The 21,679-nt window shown below is 44.9% G+C and overlaps 1 protein-coding gene across 3 annotated transcripts in view; it reads left to right on the top strand.

The window, feature by feature from the left end:
* Positions 1 to 21,679, top strand: part of NOL4 (nucleolar protein 4) — a 253,520-nt gene that overhangs the window by 71,971 nt on the left and 159,870 nt on the right. For all 3 annotated transcript variants that reach the window (XM_084620792.1, XM_084620791.1, XM_084620793.1), the window contains exon 5: positions 2,916 to 3,048. In XM_084620792.1, coding sequence (XP_084476918.1) covers positions 2,916 to 3,048 — 133 coding nt within the window. The remainder of the gene's footprint in view (positions 1 to 2,915; positions 3,049 to 21,679) is intronic.

The following is a 21,679-nucleotide window of genomic DNA, read 5'->3' on the forward strand; positions in this document are numbered from 1 at the left end:
ACAGCAAGGAACCGCGTAAAGCTGCTGGGACACATGGCTGCATGCACTTATGTGGTACAGCACGCCAGACTCAGACTGCGTCCACTCCAGTCTTGGCTGGTGTCGTTGTATCGGCCAGCCTGAGACACTCTGGAAAGCATCATAACCCTGCCCCGCCCGGTGTTGGACTCCCTCTTAGGGTGGCTCGACACGTGGGTGATTTGTGCAGGCGTGCCCTTTGCCAGCCCTCAGCCCTCTCTCTCATTGGTGACAGACACCTTGGATCTGGGCTGGGGAGCTCATCTAGGGGACCTCAGGACTCAAGGCCTCTGGTCTCAGGCGGACCTCGCTCTGCACATCAGTGTCAGAGAGCTGAGAGTGGTGCGCCTGGCATGCCACGCTTTCAAAACCCACATACCAGGCAGGTGCATATCAGTCCTCATGGACAACACCTCGGCAATGTTCTATATCAACAAACAGGGGGGTGCACACTCCTCTCCCCTGTTCCGGGAAGCTCTTACACTGTGAGACTTCTGCGTAGAGCACTCGATCCACCTGCAGGCATCATACCTCCCAGGTGTGCAGAACGCGATGGCGGACAGTCTCAGCCAGTCCTTCCACGGTCACGAGTGGTCCCTCCGGCCAGATGTGGTGAGCTCAATCTTCCGTCTCTGGGGCTCTCCCCAGATAGACCTGTTTTCCACTTGCAGCAACAGGAAATGTCAGCTATTTTGCTCCCTCATGAGTCACAGCCCGGGGTCCATCATGGATGCCTTCCTCCTCCCGTGGTGAGGCCGCCTGCTCTATGCTTTTCCACCAATTCCACTGGTCCACAAGGTGCTCCTCAAGATCCGCAGGGACGGGGCCCGAGTCATACTGATAGCACCAGCGTGGCCGCGCCAGCACTGGTTCATGTCGCTCCTGAAAATGTCCGTACCGGCACCACTCACTTCACTGCTGATCCCGGATCTGATCACGCAGGACCATGGCCGACTCCGACACCCGAACGTAGAGTTGCTCCACCTCACAGCCTAGATGCTCCATGGCTAAACACCATGGAGCTGTCCTGCTTGGACCAAATCAGACAAGTCCTCCTCAGTAGTAGGAATCCCTCCACCAGGGCAACGTACCTTGCCAAGGGGAAGAGGTTCTCCATCTGGGCAGAGCAACGCAGTCAGCCGCTGTTGCTCGCCCCCATACCATTCATACTGGACTACCTCCTTCACCTAAAACAACAAGACCTGTCCCTGTCATCAATAAGGGTCCACTTAGCCGCCATCTCTGCCTTCCATCCGGGCGCTGATGGCTTCTTGGTCTTCGCACACCCTTTAGTCAGTTGTTTCCTCAAGGGCCTGGACAGGCTCTTCCCCAAGATGCGTCAGCCTGTCCCGGCCTGGGACCTTAATCTAGTCCTCTCCAGATTTACAGGCCCTCCATTTGAACCACTGGCGACGTGCTCCCTGCTCTCTCTCTCTCTCTCTCTCATACAAGGTCGCATTCCTTGTGGCAATTACCTTGGCTAGCCGGGTATTGGAGCTCAGAGCCCTCATGTCCAAGCTCCCTTACACAGTTTTTCATAAGGACAAGGTCCAACTCAGACCTCACCCGGCCTTTCTCCCTAAAGTTGTCTCCCAGTTTCACATGGGCCAGGACATCTTCCTCCCAGTGTTTTACCCCAAGCCACACTCCTCCGATAGGGAGCGCAGGCTGCACTCACTGGATGTACGTAGGGCCCTAGCCTTTTACATAGAGAGGACTAAGTTGTTCCGGAAGTCCGTCCAACTCTTCATGGCCATGGGGGCAGAATGAAAGGTCTCTCTGTCTCTTCTCATCGTGGATCACATCTGCATTCGGGAGTGTTACGTCCTGGCGAGGGTGCCCGCCCCGCTGATTACCACCCACTCTTCCAGGGAGCAGGCCTCCTCAGCGGTGTTCCTGGCGCAGGTCCCCACCCAGGAAATCTGCAAGGCGGTTACGTGGTCTCGATACATACATTCACGACGCACTATGCAATTACACAACAGGCCAGAGATGATGCGGCCTTTGGACGTGGTGTGCTCCAATCAGTGCATGACTCCAACCACACCTCATGAGCTTTGGCTTGTGAGTCACTTTGTTGGAATGGACATGAACAATCACTCGAAGAAGAAAAAACGGTTACTCACTTTCTCGTAACTGTTGTTCTTTGAGATGTGTTGTTCATGTCCATTCCAATACGCACCCTCCTAACCCTCTGTTGGAATAGCTGGCAAGAAGGAACTGAGGAGGTGGAGGGTTGGCAGGGCCCTATATTGGGTGCCATGAAGGCTCCACTCCAGGGGGTGCCCAGGTCGACCTACGGATGCTGCTAAGGGAAAAATCTTCCAGCTGGCATGCACGCGTCATGCAAACACCTGGTTGGAATAGACAGGTCTCACTCTCCCACAATTGTATTAGCTGGTTTTGCCTTTTATTTCAATGTGAGCAAGACTGGGCTGGGGGGAGTAAGAAGATGCCAGTTTTGACTTCAATGAGGCCAGAATTTCACTATAAAGTTGCATATTGTCAATGGCACCTCTCAGTCAGATAAGGTGAACAATTCAAGCACAAAAAATGGAGAAATGTCCTGTTCCACCGAGATTTAATAGCCAAAAGCTGTCTTGAGTTTTCAGACTAACAACACTTTGCTTGTACGAAATATTCTAGTGAACACTTACTAATATTTGTATTATCATAATTAATTAAACCTGAACTGCACTTGTCAAATAAATGATCATAGTACATTTTGTGATGCATTATCCTTGATCTTCTTATGTTTGTTTCCTTGCTCATTAATTCACCAAGGGTGCCCTAGTCATTAGTATGAATTAGCGAGAGAGGTGTAGCATGAACATCATATTTGAAAGTTATCTCGACTTTTCCTAATGCAAATGAAACATGAAATTTTAAATTTGCAGGATGAAAGTTCCATAGAAAGTGATGAGTTTGATATGAGTGACTCCACCAGGATGTCGGCTGTGAACTCTGATCTCAGTTCTAATCTTGAAGAAAGAATGCAAAGTCCTCAGAATCTTCAGAGCCAGCAAGATGGTAAGCCTTTTAACAATAAATAAAGAAATAATAAAAATAGTATGGTTATACTTCTTTTGTGCATTACCTTCATTCAGCACCTGCCATGTCCTTTACTTGAGAATCTATTTTAATAGGCAACTTGAGATATAGGTTCGCTTTGTCTCGACAAACGGATGACAGGGTTGTTGGTTTTTTTGGCCAGCTAATTGTTGCTTACAAGTAGGCACTTACACCACGGCATGCTGGGTTTTTTATATTATTAAATATATAGTGTGTCCACGCATGGTATAAGGGGAAGTAAAATCCCTGCAACCCTTCACCTCTGTGTGGCTATCTAGACATTGGGTCCAGGAATGGAGAGATAAGGGGTACTGCATGGCTGCCTACTCTTCCCTCACCTGGAATCTTAGTTCTCAGCACCAAGCTACCACCCACCAGCAGCCAGGGGGAAGCAGAGAGGGAACTGTGGCTGCCTGCATTACACATGCTTCCCTGGGCTTATTCTGGGCTGCAATGGACTGAGCTGTGTGCTAGGGACACAATCTAGCCAATAGTTAGAGTAGATACTCTCTTTATATCCAATCTCAGGTTATTCCTTATTTCTATGGAGCCTGCTTTTGTGCTTTTTCCCCCAAGACCACAACAAAATCCACTATGAAAATATAGTTCTTTCTTTGTTATATAAAAAACCAAAACAGATGGGAGAACTAAAGAATTAGTGTAAAAGCCAGACAAAGAGTATACACTGCAACAATATATGTCTTTAGCTTTGTAGATATGTATATATGAGATTTCCTTGATGAAATGGTTCAGATTGCAGGACTGTTGCTTAAAGCAGTGATGTCAAACACCGCCTGTGGGCCGGATCTTGCCCACTTGGTGCATTTATTTGGCCCAACAGAAGTAGTCACATGATCCAGAAACTAAGCTGTTGTTAAAAATAAAAAGTAAGTTCTAGCCCTTGTGATTGTGAAGAAAATATTTCACACAAAGAGAGTATAAATCAGTACAGCAACATCTTTCTGGGTCTGCAAACAGCTGCAGACAATGGCTCAGAGTATCAGCTCCCCCATTCCTTAGTTATCTTATTGGAGTGTTGTCTCCAAAGCCCAGGGAAGACACATAAGTGTCAATATTAACTATTTAATCACTGATCATTTTAGTGGATGGAATGGGGGTAGGAATGGAAATGAAAAACAAATTGTTGAGAATTGGGAGTTGCTGCAGGGAAGGAAATGCAGAAGGAAGAATGGAGGAGACAGGGAAGAAGGAGAGAAACAAAGAAGGATGGTGAAGAACGAGAAACAAAGGATAGAAGTAGCGGCGATGTAAAGGTGAACCTTTAGTCATTAAAATTTAGTTACTACATAAAGCCAGAATTATACCCTGGATCTCTGCACAAACCTGTCATTGACTTCAGTGCAAGTTCTGCTTTGGATTGGGGGCGGGGGTATGGATTATACATTTATACCCTGGACTACTGATTATAATAAAAAACTAACTCAGGATGTGGGGGAGTGGAAAACTATTTTGTGCCACCACAGTCTCAGTCTTTGGAAAGACTTTCTGGTATTGGAAACCCTTTGCAAACTTGTAACCATACGTTAATCAAGCCTGGGTCTAGTGTGTGTGTACATGTATGTAAATAATCTGTTCTATTGATATTCATAGAAATCACCCCCATCATGGAATCTGTGTGTCTTGGGAGACACAAGTCCTGATTCACCACTGTGTTACTCCAGTTATATGCTGATGTAATTTCAACTGAAATCATGGCGTTACATCAGTATACACTAGAGTGATGCAGTGGTGAAGCAGGCCCTAGCACTAAATGTGAAGCATAGGGTGAAAGACAATTGCCCTGTAAATCCTACCAGTTTAATGTATCCGATCAGTGACACTCGCACTGAGGCTCAGGAGTTGCAAATGGCTCTTTAATGTGTCTCCTGTGGCTCTTTGCAACACATGATATTAAAACAGTGCAATATAATTAACAACCAATCAGGATGCTTTTATTATATCTATATATCTATATATCTATATAGTAAATGAAACAATGAAGTCACACTACTGTGGCTCTTTCGGGTAATGTTGATCGGCTAATTGAGCTCCTGAACCACTGAGGTCTGAGTGTCACTGTATTAGACCATGATTCCATGGTTGTAAATAGAGTTCCACCTATTCATTAACACAATATTCGGTTAGGGGCCCAATGCTGTGAGCTGCAGAAAGCATGCTGGAAGAATTGTAACTTAAGGATATTCATTGTCTTCCAGTGCATTCTCTGCATCTTCCATGATCAAGCCGCTTGAACTTAAAAACACTGCGAGGATGAATATAAGATGCTTATAAAGGGTAAAAATCATGCTATTTTGCTGGGCCCAAGCAAGGCCCTCTACCTGTTTGGAAGCTTCCTGGTAGCTATGCACAGAGCAGTGAAGAGCACAGCCAGATCAGCCACATGCTGTGGCCTCTGGAAAGCACACAGGAACCTGAGCCAGTTCATAGTGTTGAGTGAGGATTGTACAAGGGGTCACAATACATACATGCAAATCCTCCCATAAGGTCAACAGCGATTATTTCACCAATAGTCACCCCCTGATTGCCTTCCAGCCCATTGTCTAGGGACTGAGGATAATTCCATTCCCCACCCTGCATGCTGTTCTCCACACAAAGCCCTTTTACTCAAGCTTTATGGAGTGGAGGTGAATTTCACCTATAGCCCTGATCCACAATGATATCATCAAGGGCAGTTCTCACTGCAAAATAGACTTCATACATTTTTAAACAATAGGGAGTTGAGTCAAACTTGCTGGTGAAAGGGATGAAACTAGCACCCCAAGCACCTGCAACCATTGGGGAGGAGCTGGGAAAGAGCTGCCTCAGCTCTAGTTTGCAATCAAATCGTTCTCCAGCTGCTCTGGCCATAGCCCCTTCTGGGGCAGCCCTGGTTGACTGGTTTCCCAGTGGAGTGTATATAAGGCAGCCACAGCTGCTAGCTGGATAACAGGATTGTAAGATACTTAGTTGTCCTACCTACCTTCTGTGCGTCTAGTCCTATGTCTCTATGTCCTCTTCCAAGCTTCCTATCCCCTTGTTCTAAGCTGATTTTTTGTGAGAGACTCTATTTATTGCTTATCTACAGACAGAGCCCCAGCCAAACAGCTGAGTTTTGTTTGTATGACCCCTGATGTTGCTCTGGGGACTCTGCTATTATCAGACCAGACCCATCAGCCCTTGCCTCAGATCATAGATTGAAGGCAGGGTTTGTAAACATCTTTAGTCTGTCTAAAAGAAGAGTGTGTGCTTTTAAAGCGGGTTTTGTTGTGAAAGCTGTCCTTTAAATGCCTCTGTTAAGAGGATAACAAGAGCTGCATGGAGATAGAAAGTTCTTCTGTTGACCTGCTGTTAGCAGGAGTTAGAACCTTGTGCAAAACTGCTGAGTAAATTCTGCAGACTCATCGTAGCAACTCCCCCAATAAGAAGTAAGTGTGGAGGGGTGGGGGGAGAAGCTTCTGTAGAGGAAAGTAGCAGCTCATTTGGGTAGGTCCCTAGAAACATCCGGGCTCTGTATGAATTTAATGTTTAGCTACTATTGAGTTACCAGTAAAGGCGATCATCAGGAGGGGGATAAAATGGACCACTTTTTTAAAATTGGAATAAGACGGAAGCTATAGATATTCACAGTACTGTTTCCTATACTAAGGCATATCAGAGTGAGTTAAGACCTCTTCTGACTTTGTGCTTTGTTTGCTTTGTCTGCAGACTTAACATTTTTAAAAAGTGTTAGCTTAAAAATTATTTTTAAGTATATGAATTATATTCATTATTATATAAAACCTGTAGAGCTGTTTACAGTTAAAATTAAAAATGTCATGATTTAACTTTAGGCAGAAACTTTCTGTTGATACAAAGATATTAATAAGTATCTACTAAAGTGTTTTTTTTTTTAAATCAAGTATTTGTAGTGTGTAGGAATGGGGTAGTATTTCTTTAAATAGTTTGAGAGTCCTCTGGTGGTGCTCACTTAGTTCTTTGTCTGTGGCAGCAAGTTGCTAGGTTTCACACTGTGTATATTGACTAAATATGGCTATTTGTGTCCCACTGTTCCCCTGTGGTTCCTTCATATTGTTTGTTATTTAAAGAGTAAAAGACACAACAGTATTCCTTTTTGTTTCAAAAGTTGTGACATTTACTCTAACTCCCGTGAAACACATAGTGTTGGTTAATTCGGTTAAACTGTGTATAATTAGAAGTGTTGTCTAACATAGTGTTATACATACCATTTTCTTTTATACTCCAAAATTAGTTCAAGCCAATTTATAATCCATCTTCCCTTGCAATAACAGGTGAGCTATAGTAATTCCTTGAGCTCTTTACTTTGTACTGATGAAGCCTGGAAGACCTTTGATTTTTAAAAATCAGCTCAAATTTTCTTTTCCTCAGTAACATTAAGCAAAGTATGATAGGTGCAAACACCAGGCAGAAGATGAGTCTAGAACAAATGGATGAATGGGCATACTGTACTACAAGATGTTTTTTCATCATAGTTGCATACATTTCAGGCCTGACCCTGACATTGCTGAGCACTGGGAGTTATGATAAAGTCACTGAGGTCAAAAGCAAATTCTCAGCACTGGGCCTATAATGAGCTTTTTGCTGTAAGCGAACCAGATACAGAACTCCCAGTAAGTTCAACATATAGTGCAGGTCAAGGATCAGGCCCAGGATTATATTAGTCATATTAACTGACAACACAGCTTTATTTCTCGTTGAGACACAGTTTGTACAGAATTGTTCATGATCAAGGTATGAGGGGTTGAACGCTGCTAGTCAGGTAGGAAAGCTTCTCAGATCCACTGTACTTAAGAGAAGTGCTCAAAACCATTAAGGACTGGGCTCAAATATTTTGCAGAGTTTTCTTGATGTATGAATCTGAGTTTAGATTTTAAAAAAAACCACCGGAACTATTGAAATGGCATTTTTAATGTGCAAGGGATACTGGGAGTTTAATAAGTCAAAGTTATAGCACACTAAAAAGAAAGTAGCCTGTTAGTGTGTTCCTTTTATTTCCTTGTCAGTTGTACTATATTTACCGTGCATAAAACCTTCATTTATGTACCTTCCAAAATCCTAATCTTTAGGTTTGTTTTTGGCTTTACTACTTGATTAGTTTTATTTTGTAATCTACATACTACACTGAGTACACCTGCAATACTGTGTCACTTATACCTAGTGTCATATTTTAAAACATTTTTAAATTTAAACAGATGTTTTGAGCACATTAGTCTCAGCTTCCGTTTAGTGTACGGAGCCTAGACTGAATAAGGACTGCAGGATGTGGCCCTATAGATGTAGAAAGAATAGGGATACAATACACCGTTCTCAGACTTCATAGAGACTACTGCAATTTGTACATTATTAACTAGGGGGTTGACTTCTGTGATGGGCCGAGTCCTTGAATCTCACCGAAGTCAATGGGGAATAGAAGTATTCGAGAGTAGATTCTCATTTTGCATGGCAAAGAATTCTAGTACGATAAGATTTAGAATTTCTAGGTGATATCTAATCCAAGATACTCATATATTTCATGGTTGTGCCAAGAAAAGTTAGTAATATAAGAATATCAATTAAAAAGGCCTTGTGAGTAGAGTCTGATGATCTTAGTCCAGTTCCTATACTTCTGTCAGTTTCACTGCTGCATCCACCATATTCAGTTGGTATCTTCGCATCCAAACCCTTATGGTCTTGGGGAGGCCATGTAAAAACTGCTCTAAGACGAGCACATCCATAATCTCCTCCACTGTCTGGGAATGCCCAGGGCCTCAAACCTCTTGTCCACTTTGCCGCCTGGAATTGCTCGTATTTTTTGGTGGATAGCCCCAACCGATCTAGGACAGCTGTCTTCCCCGCATCATAGCTTCTGGCCTGTTCCTTGCTTAGGGCCATGCAGGCAGCTTGGACTTCACCAGCCAGGTAGGGAGTGAGCTGCAGGGCCCAGGTTGCCCTGTCCCAGCCTGCTCCCATGGCTACCCACCTCTTAAATGTGCCCAGGAAGGCATAGGGATCATCCACAGGGCCTTAAATACCATCCCCCACTGTGGGAACTCACAGTTTCCTGGAGGAGCTGCTGCTGTACCCTGGCCTGCTCTTTTATGAAGTCCTGTAGGCTCTTCTGCTGCTCTGCCTGCCAGCTAAGCAGGGCCTGCCTTTCCAGCTAGTGGGCCTGCTGAAAGGTTTGCATGGCCTTTTTGCACCTTTCCTTCACCAGCCATTGCAGGGTCTCCTCCATCTCCGGGCTGCCAGACTCCGGCTCTGGCACAGAAGCCCTATGTGTAACTGAGTGTACCTGGCCTCTGCCTCTGCTAGGCTCAGATACAGTCACTCAGAGACCCTTAGGTTCTGAAACCACGGGTGCTTTTATTTACAAGTTTGTGCTCCCACCACTTTCTCACCACACACAGCTCTGGTTTTTTTGTGTCTGAACTCAGGAGGAAAGAGCTGCACACCCGCAGCCTCCGCCATTCTACCACTTGGGCTCCTTCTTCCCAGCCTCTTACATAGCCCTGGGCTAATTGGGCTGGCAGCTGGCTCTCATTCCCCAATTAGGGCAGGTTCTTTCCAGGCAGTTCCGCTTTATTCACTTCAGTGGGGCTGGCGGCAGGGGACTGATTCTGCAGGTCTCCTGCTCAGCAGCCTGTGACAACATCATAAAAGTTTATTCAGTCAGGAAGCAAGGTTATAGTATATCGCTCAGTTTGAAAAAATTAATACCTTGTTCACCGAAGCAGAGTTTTACTGAACTTGAGAACTTGGTGTATTGCAAGTTACCTTCAGTGGAGTTACCTCCTGGGGTGAATCTGGTTCATTGGATTTGCTTAGGTGTAATTTAGTTTGCACAAATATATTAAGTGCAAAAAATACACTAAAATCATTGATACCAATATAATTGTAGAAATCAAGTTCCATTGACAGTTTGACTTCTTTAGAGCTGATGTGATGTTAGTGCAAGTGAATTAAATTCTGCCAGTAACACTGCAATGACTCTTTGGCGCTAATACGATGTCCGTGATGATAGCTCTAAATGTCAATGCAGCTATGGGTACTTTAACATCACCATGGAACCTGTGGAGGGTTAAGTAGGGTTTTCAATGTCAAATATTTTAAAACACCACCTTCCACTGGCATGGCAACTGATTTTTGCATTATCATCAGAATGACTCCATAGCTAGGCAAGTATCTGATGTACATTCTTGGGTGGTAGTGGATAATCTGTTTGTGATGATCTATCTGGTGTGGCTCCAACCTGTGGTGAGATTAAAATACCAGCTTTTTTCTCGCAAGGGCACTACTTTCTCCTCCCTTCTCCCATAGTAGTGTCATTAAGTATTACCCATATTCCAGAGTTCAGAACTCGACCTTCCGCACATACACCATATCTAGGCAGCCTCAAGAAACAAGCATGAGATCAGGATTAAGACACACATGCCCCTTGTGGTAATGTAGTGTATGACAACTGGACTGCTGGGACAGCATACTGTTCATGTGCAGAATTCTCTCTTCTCATTGAAGTGATGCAGGTCTGCAAGCACCTTATGGGTGCATTGTGCTAAAGAACAGATCTGCTGTCACTTTTCTGTTTTAATTACTAACTACATATGTTCTCTAATCATTTTCTTTTTTTTAAACTTCTGTTTTTTTAAGTGCCTTTGTTTATACTCTAATTTGCTTTAGAGACTAAAATATTACTAACCATGAATTATGCATTTAGCAGACTCTGCTGCATTCTGACTGGTTCATTGCAACCAGGGAACAATTTCATTTCCCACTCCATGCTCCCAGCTGCACAACTGTCACTTTCTATTACTTTTGCCTCAAACAATTGAGGATGGCTTGTAATGACAATAATTGCCTCAAATTTTTTTGTCATGTTTGACTTGTTAGCAACCAACTACTAACTGTTGGTCACAATCAAGTTCTTAGCTGTTGCATAATTACATGAGGGAATATTTTCAACCAATAATAGTTCAAAAATGAAAAGTATTCTTACATAAAAACACTAAAATACTTGCTGACGCTCCATTCTAGTTAGATCCATCGTGTTTGCATGACCCACCCAGTCCCGAGAGTGAAATTTGCCCCTATGTAGAGATGTAGCTCCAAGCCTATATATCTACTTAGTCCCCTATTATCAGCAGTTAAATGATGCACTGGCATTGTGCTGAGCCTCTGCTGACAGATGAATTTCAGCCAGTAGAAATAACTAATAACTGTCCAAAGGAATGTTTCCCCTTTCCTCTGCTCAGTTATTCAACTGAGCCCATTTTCTGTTGATATCAGCAGAGCAAGCCCTAAAGCATATACTCCACCTTTTTTAGAATGTTGTATTTCAATCCTTCTGATTTTTTTTTTGTTTTTTAAGCCTCAACGTTATGGAGGTGTTTTGGTCTTGGATGGGGAAGCAAAGGGAACTTTCCAGTAGATCAGTGTTACCCAATTCCTCTTTTGAGTATGCACTGGTAGACTTCAGAGGGAACTGCACGTACACATTGATTAATTTGACCACCTCTTCCGGTACGGTATAGGTCGCTGTCTTATGTAACTACTGTTAAAATGTGAACTAGTATAGACTAGCATTTTACATAAATGTGAAACATAGCATAACTAATTTAGTGAAAATACCTAAACCCATTTTTACTTTAATAAAAGAGATGTAAAACAATATGCTTAATAGAAAATTTAATTGAGCAGTTCTTTACTATTCAGCTTTTTAATTAAGGAAGCTATTAATGTGTGTTTTTGTTTTTGTTTTTTTGGTTTGTTTTTCCCTAAACACCAAATTCCCTAGTGACATCAGGCTACCTTGTGAAAGACTTTGGTTTATTTATTTAAACTGTTTTTCATTTGATAGAATGTTTTATGATGCTGTATAGTTTAAAATGTAGAGTCATTTGCTAACCATAAACAAGTACTTTAATGCTGAAAAGAGCCACTCTTCTTTTCATAGGCAAAGTATTTTGTAATATTTGCTATGCTGGAACATAAGTGGTTGTGTTTTTTTAACTTGAGATGTGAGAAGCAATATTTTAAAACAGAACTTACTTGATATTGGGAAAAATGGCAAATGTTGCATTCATTATTCTGTGCTAAGGAAGCTAATGCTGATGAATCGCTTTTAGAAAGACTCCTCCTCTACATGGCAGTTGATCTATAAATAATAATTTGCAGAACTCACAGGCACCTTGTAGGTAAAGGAAAGCAAGTGGATAATTAGGAAATAATGTTCCTGTTAAGTGCAGGGAATTCTAATTGAGTTTTCTTAGTATTCTGACCTTTCTGCTTTGTTATAAGGAGAAATGCAATAAAACCATGATCCAAAGCAAACTGAAGTCAGCAGGAGCCTTTCCTCTGACTGCAATTGACTCTGGATCTGGCACTAAGGGTACATCTATAATGAAAATAATTGTGATTGCAGCGTGGGTAGGCAGACCCAGGCTAGCTTTATTCTAGCTAGTGTTGCTCCTGGGGAAATTCTGTGCTGAAAAATTAAAAATTCGGCACACAATATTTTAAAATCTGCACATTTTATTTGTTAGAATAACATCATATAATCGTGCTGGTTTCAATTATTTGGTAATTTATTTCAACTACACTACAATGGATGGAGGATAGGAGTTGGGGGGGAGCATTGGAGGAAATCCTAAAACCTCCTTTGTCTAACAGTAATGTAGTGAGGTTTGAACCTTTATTTCTAGTTATTAGTTGTCAAATATATGGAGCTGCATGCTCAGTATTACATCATAGGCAACTGAAGAGCAAGTGAGGGCAGGGGACTCAAACTCACACTTTATATTGGCTGCTGACCATCTCCAGAAAGGTCAGAAGCAAAGAGTTCATAGAGCACATTTTGATAGGAAATATTTTCAGTTCAAAAATTTAGATCAGTTCTAATCACTAAAACACCATCAGCATATGTAAGCCATACTGTCCTTTACAGTAAGACACCTTTACAGTACTCAGACAATGTAAAGCAGCCTTAAAACTTTTACACCTGTTTTAGTCTCCTGGGGCAGTTCACCAAGACAATGGGAACAATTAATTAAGCAGGCAGGCGGCAATATTCTGCTCTGCCTGAGGAGACAGCCTGCCCCATGCCTACCTCCTCAGAAATACCCCAAATCCCTGCCCCCCCAGGCGGAGCGTGCCGCAAGTGTGTGTTAGAGGGACAGTGTCTCTTTCTCTCTTTTTTTTTCTCACGTGCATGAGTGCCCAGTTCTCTCTTTCCCCTCCCCTCCCCACAGCCCTACGGTAATGTATGTCTCTACAGGCTGCTCTGGGTACTCAAACCTGCCTGTCTGCACTGCTGGAGAGGGGCGTGTGACCACTCTTGCGGGTTCCTTTTGCTTCCGCATCAGAAGTCATTTTTCTGTGGAGAAGCAAGAAAGCTGTGGGGGGCATGAATTTTGTGCATGCGCAGTGATGCAGAATTCCCCAAGGAGTAACTTAGTGTGGGAACAATAGCAGTGAAGACATGGCAGCATAGGCCAACAACCCTAGTGTGTACACAGGGTCCCAGATGGGTTTATATTGGGGTGGCCAGACCACACCACACCACCACATATTCACTACTACTGTTACCACACCTGACTGATTAAAGCTAGTGCACATATGCTTACCTGCATTGCAGTCATCACAATTTAAGATGTGATGAAGACATATCCTAAGATTCTGTCTCATTGTAGTTGATGGGAATTTTATCAAAGATTTCAATGGGACCAGGACTGGACTATAGTTCCCTAAGTCTACTGGCATAAAAAGAACATTCAAATAAAATCACATCTGCATGGATCACAACTTTAAGTACACAAAGGGCCAGTCAGGCACACACTCTTCATGATGTTTTGGACATGAGGGAGAGAATATTATCTTCTCCTTGGGGCTGCAATAATTGTGCTTACACATCAGCACATCCAAATCAGAAAGTTGCTCATACAGTAAGAGGGGATACAAAGGTGAACTGCAAATAAAGGCAAGTTAGCATAGCTTTCTGTGCTGAATGCATCTACATTAGGGTTGCTGACTCTGACTCAAGCTATTCTGGGAGATTTTTTTTTCCAACATGATGAGACATAATGTCATTTTCTTAAAATATCCTATTAAAATCTCCTGGATTGCTTTCAATAATCACTGAGAGATGGATACCAATTCCGTGAGACTCCAGGCCATTCCTGGAGGGTTGGCAACCCTGTCCACAATTGTAGGGGGCTAGGCACCATTCAGGGCGTTTTGTCTGCTTAAGGACAACAGATAATATTTTCAGAAGTGTCAAAGTGACTTAGGAGACAAAGTTCCATTTTCAAAAAAGACTTGGATATGTAGGCATGTTTTAAAATTCTACCCAGCGTCAGTCACCAGGCCCAAAATACTCAGGGTGAAATTCCAACCCTCTTGAAGTCGATGGCAAAAGCCCCACTGATTTCAATGGAACCCGCACTTCATCCTTCACGCTTTCGGAACAGGTGGTGGGGATTGAATTGATTCTGGAGAGGCTGATTCTGGGGGCTGTAATTTTGTTTACCCAATTATTAAGTAGTGGAGTTTATTTACAGATAATAGTTTTAATTCAGTGACTTAGTATATATCTGGCTATGTTCCTACCTTACTCCATATTTCTTTCTGCCAGGTTTCTCCAGTTTTCTACTGGGTCTTAAGCTGTTTGTGCTCTCCATGAACTGTGCAGATGCTTAGCTTCCTGGCTGACTCTCCTTGTGACTCTAATCACAAATTTGAAATTGCATATATTGTTGCATTCCTTGCAAATTTGCCCTGTTTTTAGTTGAAAATGGGGCTGTTATGAAGTCTGTTATGAAGGGGAGAGAATATTTTTCTGCTTTCTGGATCAGCTACTAAGTTGTGTGTATTTTCCTCCTCACCCTATAAGCATGTGCCTAATAGGCTCATTTGGCTAGTGATATGGGGAACTGGTGCCAGCATACATTTTTAAAAGAGGTGTATTGTTGGTCTGAGTCTACGATTAAAGATGACAGCTTTGCCATGTACTCCTCCGTAACGGAAGAAGCAGGGTCCCAAGTTCAGTCTTGAACCCAGGTCTCGTGCTTGGCTCTGAGAATACTGATTTCCATAGAAATCACCTTAGAACCTAGTTCTGAAAAGGGGGAGGTACAGAGAGAGCCACTTCTTTCCAAGGAGAAATTAATGGCTACCCAGTAAGCTGAGTGCACTCCCTGGCTCTCTACAGGCTGCATATTTAAATCACTTAGAGGTACCCACCCAACTCCTGTGCAACTTCCCTGCCAATTCTCTGCTCCTATTTTCCTCCTACTTAATGGCCTAGCAGATCTGTAGTGGAATATAGTGCTGGAGGTGCCTAGCTGAGTAGGATGTAGGAATCTCTGCAATATGTTCTCAGGGGCCAATGCATATGAAAAGGGGCTATATTACTGAACACCTTTTCCCTCTGTACCCTGCTTGTGTGTGCTTTAGCAGTGTGTAGGATCAATTCTTAGTAGCTAAATCACAACACTTCATTAAGTATTAAAAATAGAATGGAGACAGTGTTTGATGGGCATGCAGATATGGAGCCTAAAATCTCCTACCCTGCAAAGTGAATTCTTTTGAATCAAGGTGTGTTCCTTTAAGACATTCTTCCTCCTTCAGGCAGGAGGGATTCATAGGCCCTGGCTACATGGGCAAGTTTCTGCGCAGTAAAGCAGCTTTCTACGCTGTAACTCCCGAGGTGCACACACTGCCATGCCACGTAGTGTGCAGAAACTGCACAGATGCAGCGCTGTAAAAAAAAGAAACCACCCCGACAAGAGGCCTACAGCTTTCTGCACCGGGAGTACAGCGCCGCGGTGCCAGTGTGGACTCCCTGGTTGATCACAGCGCTGGGATTGGCCTCCAGGATTTGTCCCACAATGCCTGTTCTTGCCTCTCTGGTCATCGGTTTGAACTCTACTGCCCTGCCCTCAGGTGACCAACCGTCATCCCCACCCTGTCAATTCCTTGGGAATTTTGAAAATCCCCTTCCTGTTTGCTCGGTGATGCGTGCAATGGTCTCAGCGCATCTTTCCAGGTGGCCAACCTGCTCCACGCAGCAGGCGATCCCCCACTTAGAGCAATGCCAAACTGCTGGACCTCATCAGCATTTGGGGAGAGGAGGCTGTCCAGTCCCAGCTGCTCTCAGCCATAGGAATTATGATACCTATGGACAGATTTCACAATGCATAAGAGAAAGAGGCCATGACCGGGACACACTGCAGTGCAGGGTCAAAGTGAAGGAGCTGCGGAACGCCTACCACAAGGCGCAGGAGGCAAACCAACACTCTGGTGCTGCGCTCACAAGCTGCCGGTTCTACAAAGAGCTAGACACGATACTTGGCGGCGACCCCACCTCCACTGCGAAGGCCACTGTGGATACTTCAGTGGCTTGCATGCCAGTCGAGAGTGGACTGAGCCAGGAGGAGGAAATCTTGGATGAGGATGTGGAGGGGCGGGGGACTCGGAGGTCAGAGAGGCAGGCAGCCAGGAGCTCTTTTCTATCCCAGAGGAGGCTAGCCAGTCACAGCTGTTGGAGCTTGGCGAAGTGCAAACAGGAGAGGAGGCCCCTGTTAAGTGGATTTGATTTTTGGGAATCACTGAAGCGACTTGTTGGGGGCAGGAGGGTTGCAGAAAGCAGGCTTGTCTCTATATGATGCACATACCACCACATGCCTAGTCTGAGCAGCAGAACAGGTTGTTGATTGACTCCCTCACTTCACGGGAATCTGCCTAAGAGATCTCCAGGAAATCCTCATGGAGATACTGGGCAATCCACTGCTGCAGGTTCTTTGGCAGAGCTGCTTTGTTTCTTAACCCATGAATGGTAACTTTCCCACATCACTTTGCTGTCATTGGCGGCACGACTATTGCTGCACAAAGGGAAGCTGCATAAGGGCCAGGGAGGAAGCTGCAGTCTTGGAGAAGACCCTCCCTTGAATCCCTGCTCACCCTCAGCAGCGAGATATCTTCCATAATGAACACAGCCTGTGGAAAATGTAGGGACAGGAATGATTATCAGCCCTCACGCCCCAGTGCTGGCTCTCCCCAAGAGAACCCTGATTTCCCCTGCCCCTGCAGCTACTCACCATTTTGGGGGTCTTGTGGCTCATGTGTGCTTGCCGGGGGTCAGCCAGTTAGTGACAGGTATGTGAATAGTGGCTGTGTTTTAAATCACTGCATCAGTGTTCTGTGTGTTGCAAACAATACTGCTTCTGTAAAATGTTGTGTTTTGGCTTCATGGATATGAACTTTGGAGCCCAGCCTCCCTCTTTATCACTGGCTGAACAGCTGCGCAGAATTAAGAAGCGGCCACGAAGAACTAAGGAGGACTTTCTGCGTGACGTTATGATGCACTCCGTGGCCAAAAAACAGGAACTGAAGGATTGGCGGGACAGCAAGAAGAGGGATCGAAAGGAGAATGCGGTGAGCCAGAATGAAACCATGGAGCAGCTCTTAAACGTTATGGAGCGCCAAGCGGACACGCTCCAGGCAATACTAACTCTTCAAACTGAGCAGCTGTGCGCCCGCCCTCCCCTGCAGCCGCTGTCACAAAACTCTTTTCCATGCGTCCCCTCCCAGACAACGCCAACACACTCTTATCAACCTCCTGGCTCCAGTTTGTACCCGTGGCATTCCATTCCTCCCCCATTACAGTCCAGCACTGCGGACTCCCAGTACCCACTGCACTCAACACCCGTTCCTCTGCAGTTTGGCCCTGCTGAAGTACAACACCTGCTGCACTGTATTCCAAAGGAGAAGGTTGGATATGATCCCTGGACATACACAAGTCTTTAACCATCCTGGGACCCCACCTCCTCTTGGGACCTTCCCTTCCCCCATCCCCTCTCAGTGCTGATATGTTTTTTTGTTTGACTCCTCTGGTTGTTATTTTTAATAAAATAATTGTGTTGGTTTGAAAGCCATCTTTATTCTATTAATTGAAAGCAAACAGAGCCCTGCAAAGCAACAGACAACTATCTTAAACCTTCATATTGCATCGTCTGCACCAATCACAATCACCTCCTAGCATTACAAGTACGGCACTCCTGAGCATAGCAACAAATATTGTTGACTTTCAGCTTCAAATTGCTGCCTCAAGGTATCCCTGATCCTTATGGTCCCGCACTGCGCCCCTTTAATAGCCCTGGTCTCTGGCTGTTCAAACTCAGCCTCCATGTGCTGAGCCTTTGTGGTCCAGCCCTGAGTGAAGCTTTCACCCTTCCCTTCACAAATATTATGGAGTGTACAGCACATGGCTATAAGCATAGGAATATTGTCATCAGCCTGGTCCAGCTTCCCATATAGGCAGCACCAGCAGGCCTTTAAGTGGCCAAAAGCACACTCAACATTCTGCACTTGCTCAGCCTGTTGTTGAACTGCTCCTTGCTGCTGTCAAGGTGCCCCAAGTATGGCTTCGTAAGCCACAGCATTAAGGGATAGGCGGGGTCTTCCACGATCACAATGGGCATTTAGACTTCTCCTATTGTGATCTTCTGTTCTGGGAAGAAAGTCCCTTGCACCTTCCTGAACAGGCCAGTGTTCCGAAAGATGCGTGCGTCATGCACATTTCTGGGCCAGCCTGCGTTAATGTTTGTGAAACACCCACGGTGATCCACAAGTGCCTGGAGAACCATTGAGAAATACCCCTTGCTATTAATATACTTAGTGGCTAGGTGGTCTGGTGCCAGAATTGGAATATATGTGCCATCTGTCACCCCTCGGCAGTTAGGGAAACCCATTTTTGCAAAGCCATCAACAATGTCATGCACGTTGCCCAGAGTCATGGTCTTTCGGAGCAGGATGCAATTAATGGCCCTGAGCACTTCCATCCACATGAGTCCAACAGTTGACTTTCCCACTCCGAAGTGGTTAGCGACCGATCAGTAGCAGTCTGGAGTAGCCAGCTTCCACAGTGCAATCACCACGCTCTTCTCCAACGGCAGGGCAACTCTCATTCTCGTGTCCTTGTGCCGCAGGGCTGAGGTGAGTTCATCACACAGTCCCATGAATGTGGCTTTCCTCATCCGAAAGTTCTGCAGCCACTGCTCGTCATCCCAGACGTGCATGACAATGTGATCCCGCCACTCAGTGCTTGTTTCCTGAGCCCAAAAGTGGCTTTCCACTGTGGTCAGCACCTCCGTGAATGCCACAAGCCATCTTGTGTCGTAGCTAGTACACGTGGCGAGATCAATGTTGCAATCCTCTTGCCTTTGTAGTTTAAGGAATAACTCCACTGCCACTCGTGATGTGTTGGTCAGAGCGAGCAGCATAATGGACGGCAGTTCGGGATCCATTCCTGCAGCCCGAAGAGGCAGAGCCCGCAGTACACAAACCATGGAAAGATGGCTCCAAATGCGGATGGAAGCACAGGGATTGCGGGGATGCGAAGCAATGCATCACGGGGCATTGGGACAGGACCCAGGACACCCCGTGACCCCCTCTGCCTTCCCACAACTCTTAGCGGCAGAAGAGGAAGAGATGCTCTGTGGGATGGCTGCCCAGGGTGTATTGCTCCGAATACCGCTGCAAGTGCCACAAGTGTGAACACACGACTGCGCAGGCAGCTGACAGTGTGCACAGACAACAGCAGTTTCATTTCAGCACTCTCTGAGTGGCGGTGTAACGGCCAGTGCTGTAATTCTGCCGGTGTAGACATACCTTTAGGGCACGTCTTCACTGGCAACATTAAAGCGCTGCCACGGCAGTGCTTTAACAAGGCTTGTTTAGTCTCGGCAAAGCACTGGGAGAGAGCTCTAGGAAAACCACCTCAACGAGGGGAATAGCTACCAGCGCTGGTGTACTGTCTACATTGGCACTTTACGGTACTGAAACTTGCAGCACACAAGGGTGTATTTTTTTCACACCCCTGAGTGAGAAAGTTGCAGCGCTGTAAAATGCCAGTGTAGACAAGCCCTCAGTCTCCAGCACTGTGTCTCTGTCCCTCAAGAACACTGAAATCATCCTACACCCATTGAACCTAATTGAAAACTGAGGGGTGGTCTACAATCCTGACCCCCCTCCCATACCACCACTTTCCACAACCTAAAGAATATTCCCTCTTAAGTACTTTAATACAGAGTATGCTTTACTGTCTTAATTTTTCTAAATAAAAATGCGCTGGACATCTTGCCATTTATTTGGCTTTGGCTGTTCAGCAGGAACAGATTGTTTATTTCAAGGGACCATTCAAGGTGAAGTGGCCTGTTAACACCTTTCTTGTCGGCAGAGGAGGAGGAAAAAAACCTTAGGGTGTGGGTGTTGTAATAAGCCATAAATTCAATGTCTCTATTCAGTCCATAACTTTGCAAGACAGTAAAAATCATGGACCAACTCGAGAGAAACTGGATTTATGGCTTATTACAACAATCTATAACCCACTAAATCTACCCCAGCTTTTAGTTCCCCCTTATGACTGGAGAGGTGTTAACATGCTACTTCACCTTGAATGGTCCTTGAAATATGTGTTAACTACTTATACTAAACAATCTGTTCCATCTTGTGTTTAACTGAGTCACTCTGAGCACGTTTCCCAGACGTAGAGCTTGTCTACACCACGCAGCTTTTAGCGACAAAGCTCTTTGTCGGTACTTTGTCTGCACTTTTGCAGACAAAATGTTTCCAGCCCCGTGAGCAGCATTAGCTTTGTCACCAGGAGAGTGCTCCTGCCAACAAAGCCGTGTTCACACTGCCACTTGTGTTCAGCAAAACTTCTGTCTTTCACGGGGGGGGATGGGCTTTTTTAAGTACCCGTGAAAGACAAGTTTTGTCAACAACTTCCCAGTGTAGACATATCCTCAAAGAGCTCTGTGTAAACTCAAAAGCTTGTCTCTCTCTCTCCAACAGAAGTTTGTCCAATAAAAGATATGACCTCACTCATCTTGTCTCTCTAATACCCTGGGACTCACAGGGCTACAAGAACACTGCACAGAACAGTGTACGTTCTTATAGGGCCTGACATGACCATAGTATATGAATGTCAGGCATTCAAAGCTGTCCAGGGGACTGGCCTTAGCTGAGAAATCAGCACTTTCCCTGTGATTGTGACATCTACATTCTCCTGGAATAATAACTTTCAACCAATCGAGTGAGGCCTGTAACCATGAGAAATAAACCTTGCACGGGAGCTGGACCTCCACTATGAAGCTCACTTCAACAAATGATAAATGACAATGCGCCTCACCACTTTCAGAATTAAAGCAAAACTCAGTGCCATGGCTGGATTTTCTCTTAGGCTGTGTCCACACTACCACTTTCAGCGCTAAAACTTTAGTTGTTTGGGGTGTGAAAACACCCCCCCCCCCGAGCGACAAAAATTTTCATGCTGAAAAGCACCAGTATAGACAGTGCTTTATCGCTGGGAGCCGCACTCCCAGCGACAAAGCTACCAGCCCTCATTCGGGGTGGTTATTTTTTATTGCCAGGAGAGCTCTCCCCTGGCGATAAAGCATGACTACACTGCCCATGTCACAGTGCTGCTGTGGCCACGCTGTAACATGGGCAGTGTAGACATACCCTTAATTTCTTCACCCATTCCAGCAAATTAAAAAAAAAAACTTCTCCTTCAGGCTGGGAAGGAAGACAGAGATTA

Source organism: Lepidochelys olivacea, assembly GCF_965140295.1.
Source record: "Lepidochelys olivacea isolate rLepOli2 genome assembly, chromosome: 2".
Taxonomy (NCBI): Eukaryota; Metazoa; Chordata; order Testudines; family Cheloniidae; genus Lepidochelys; species Lepidochelys olivacea.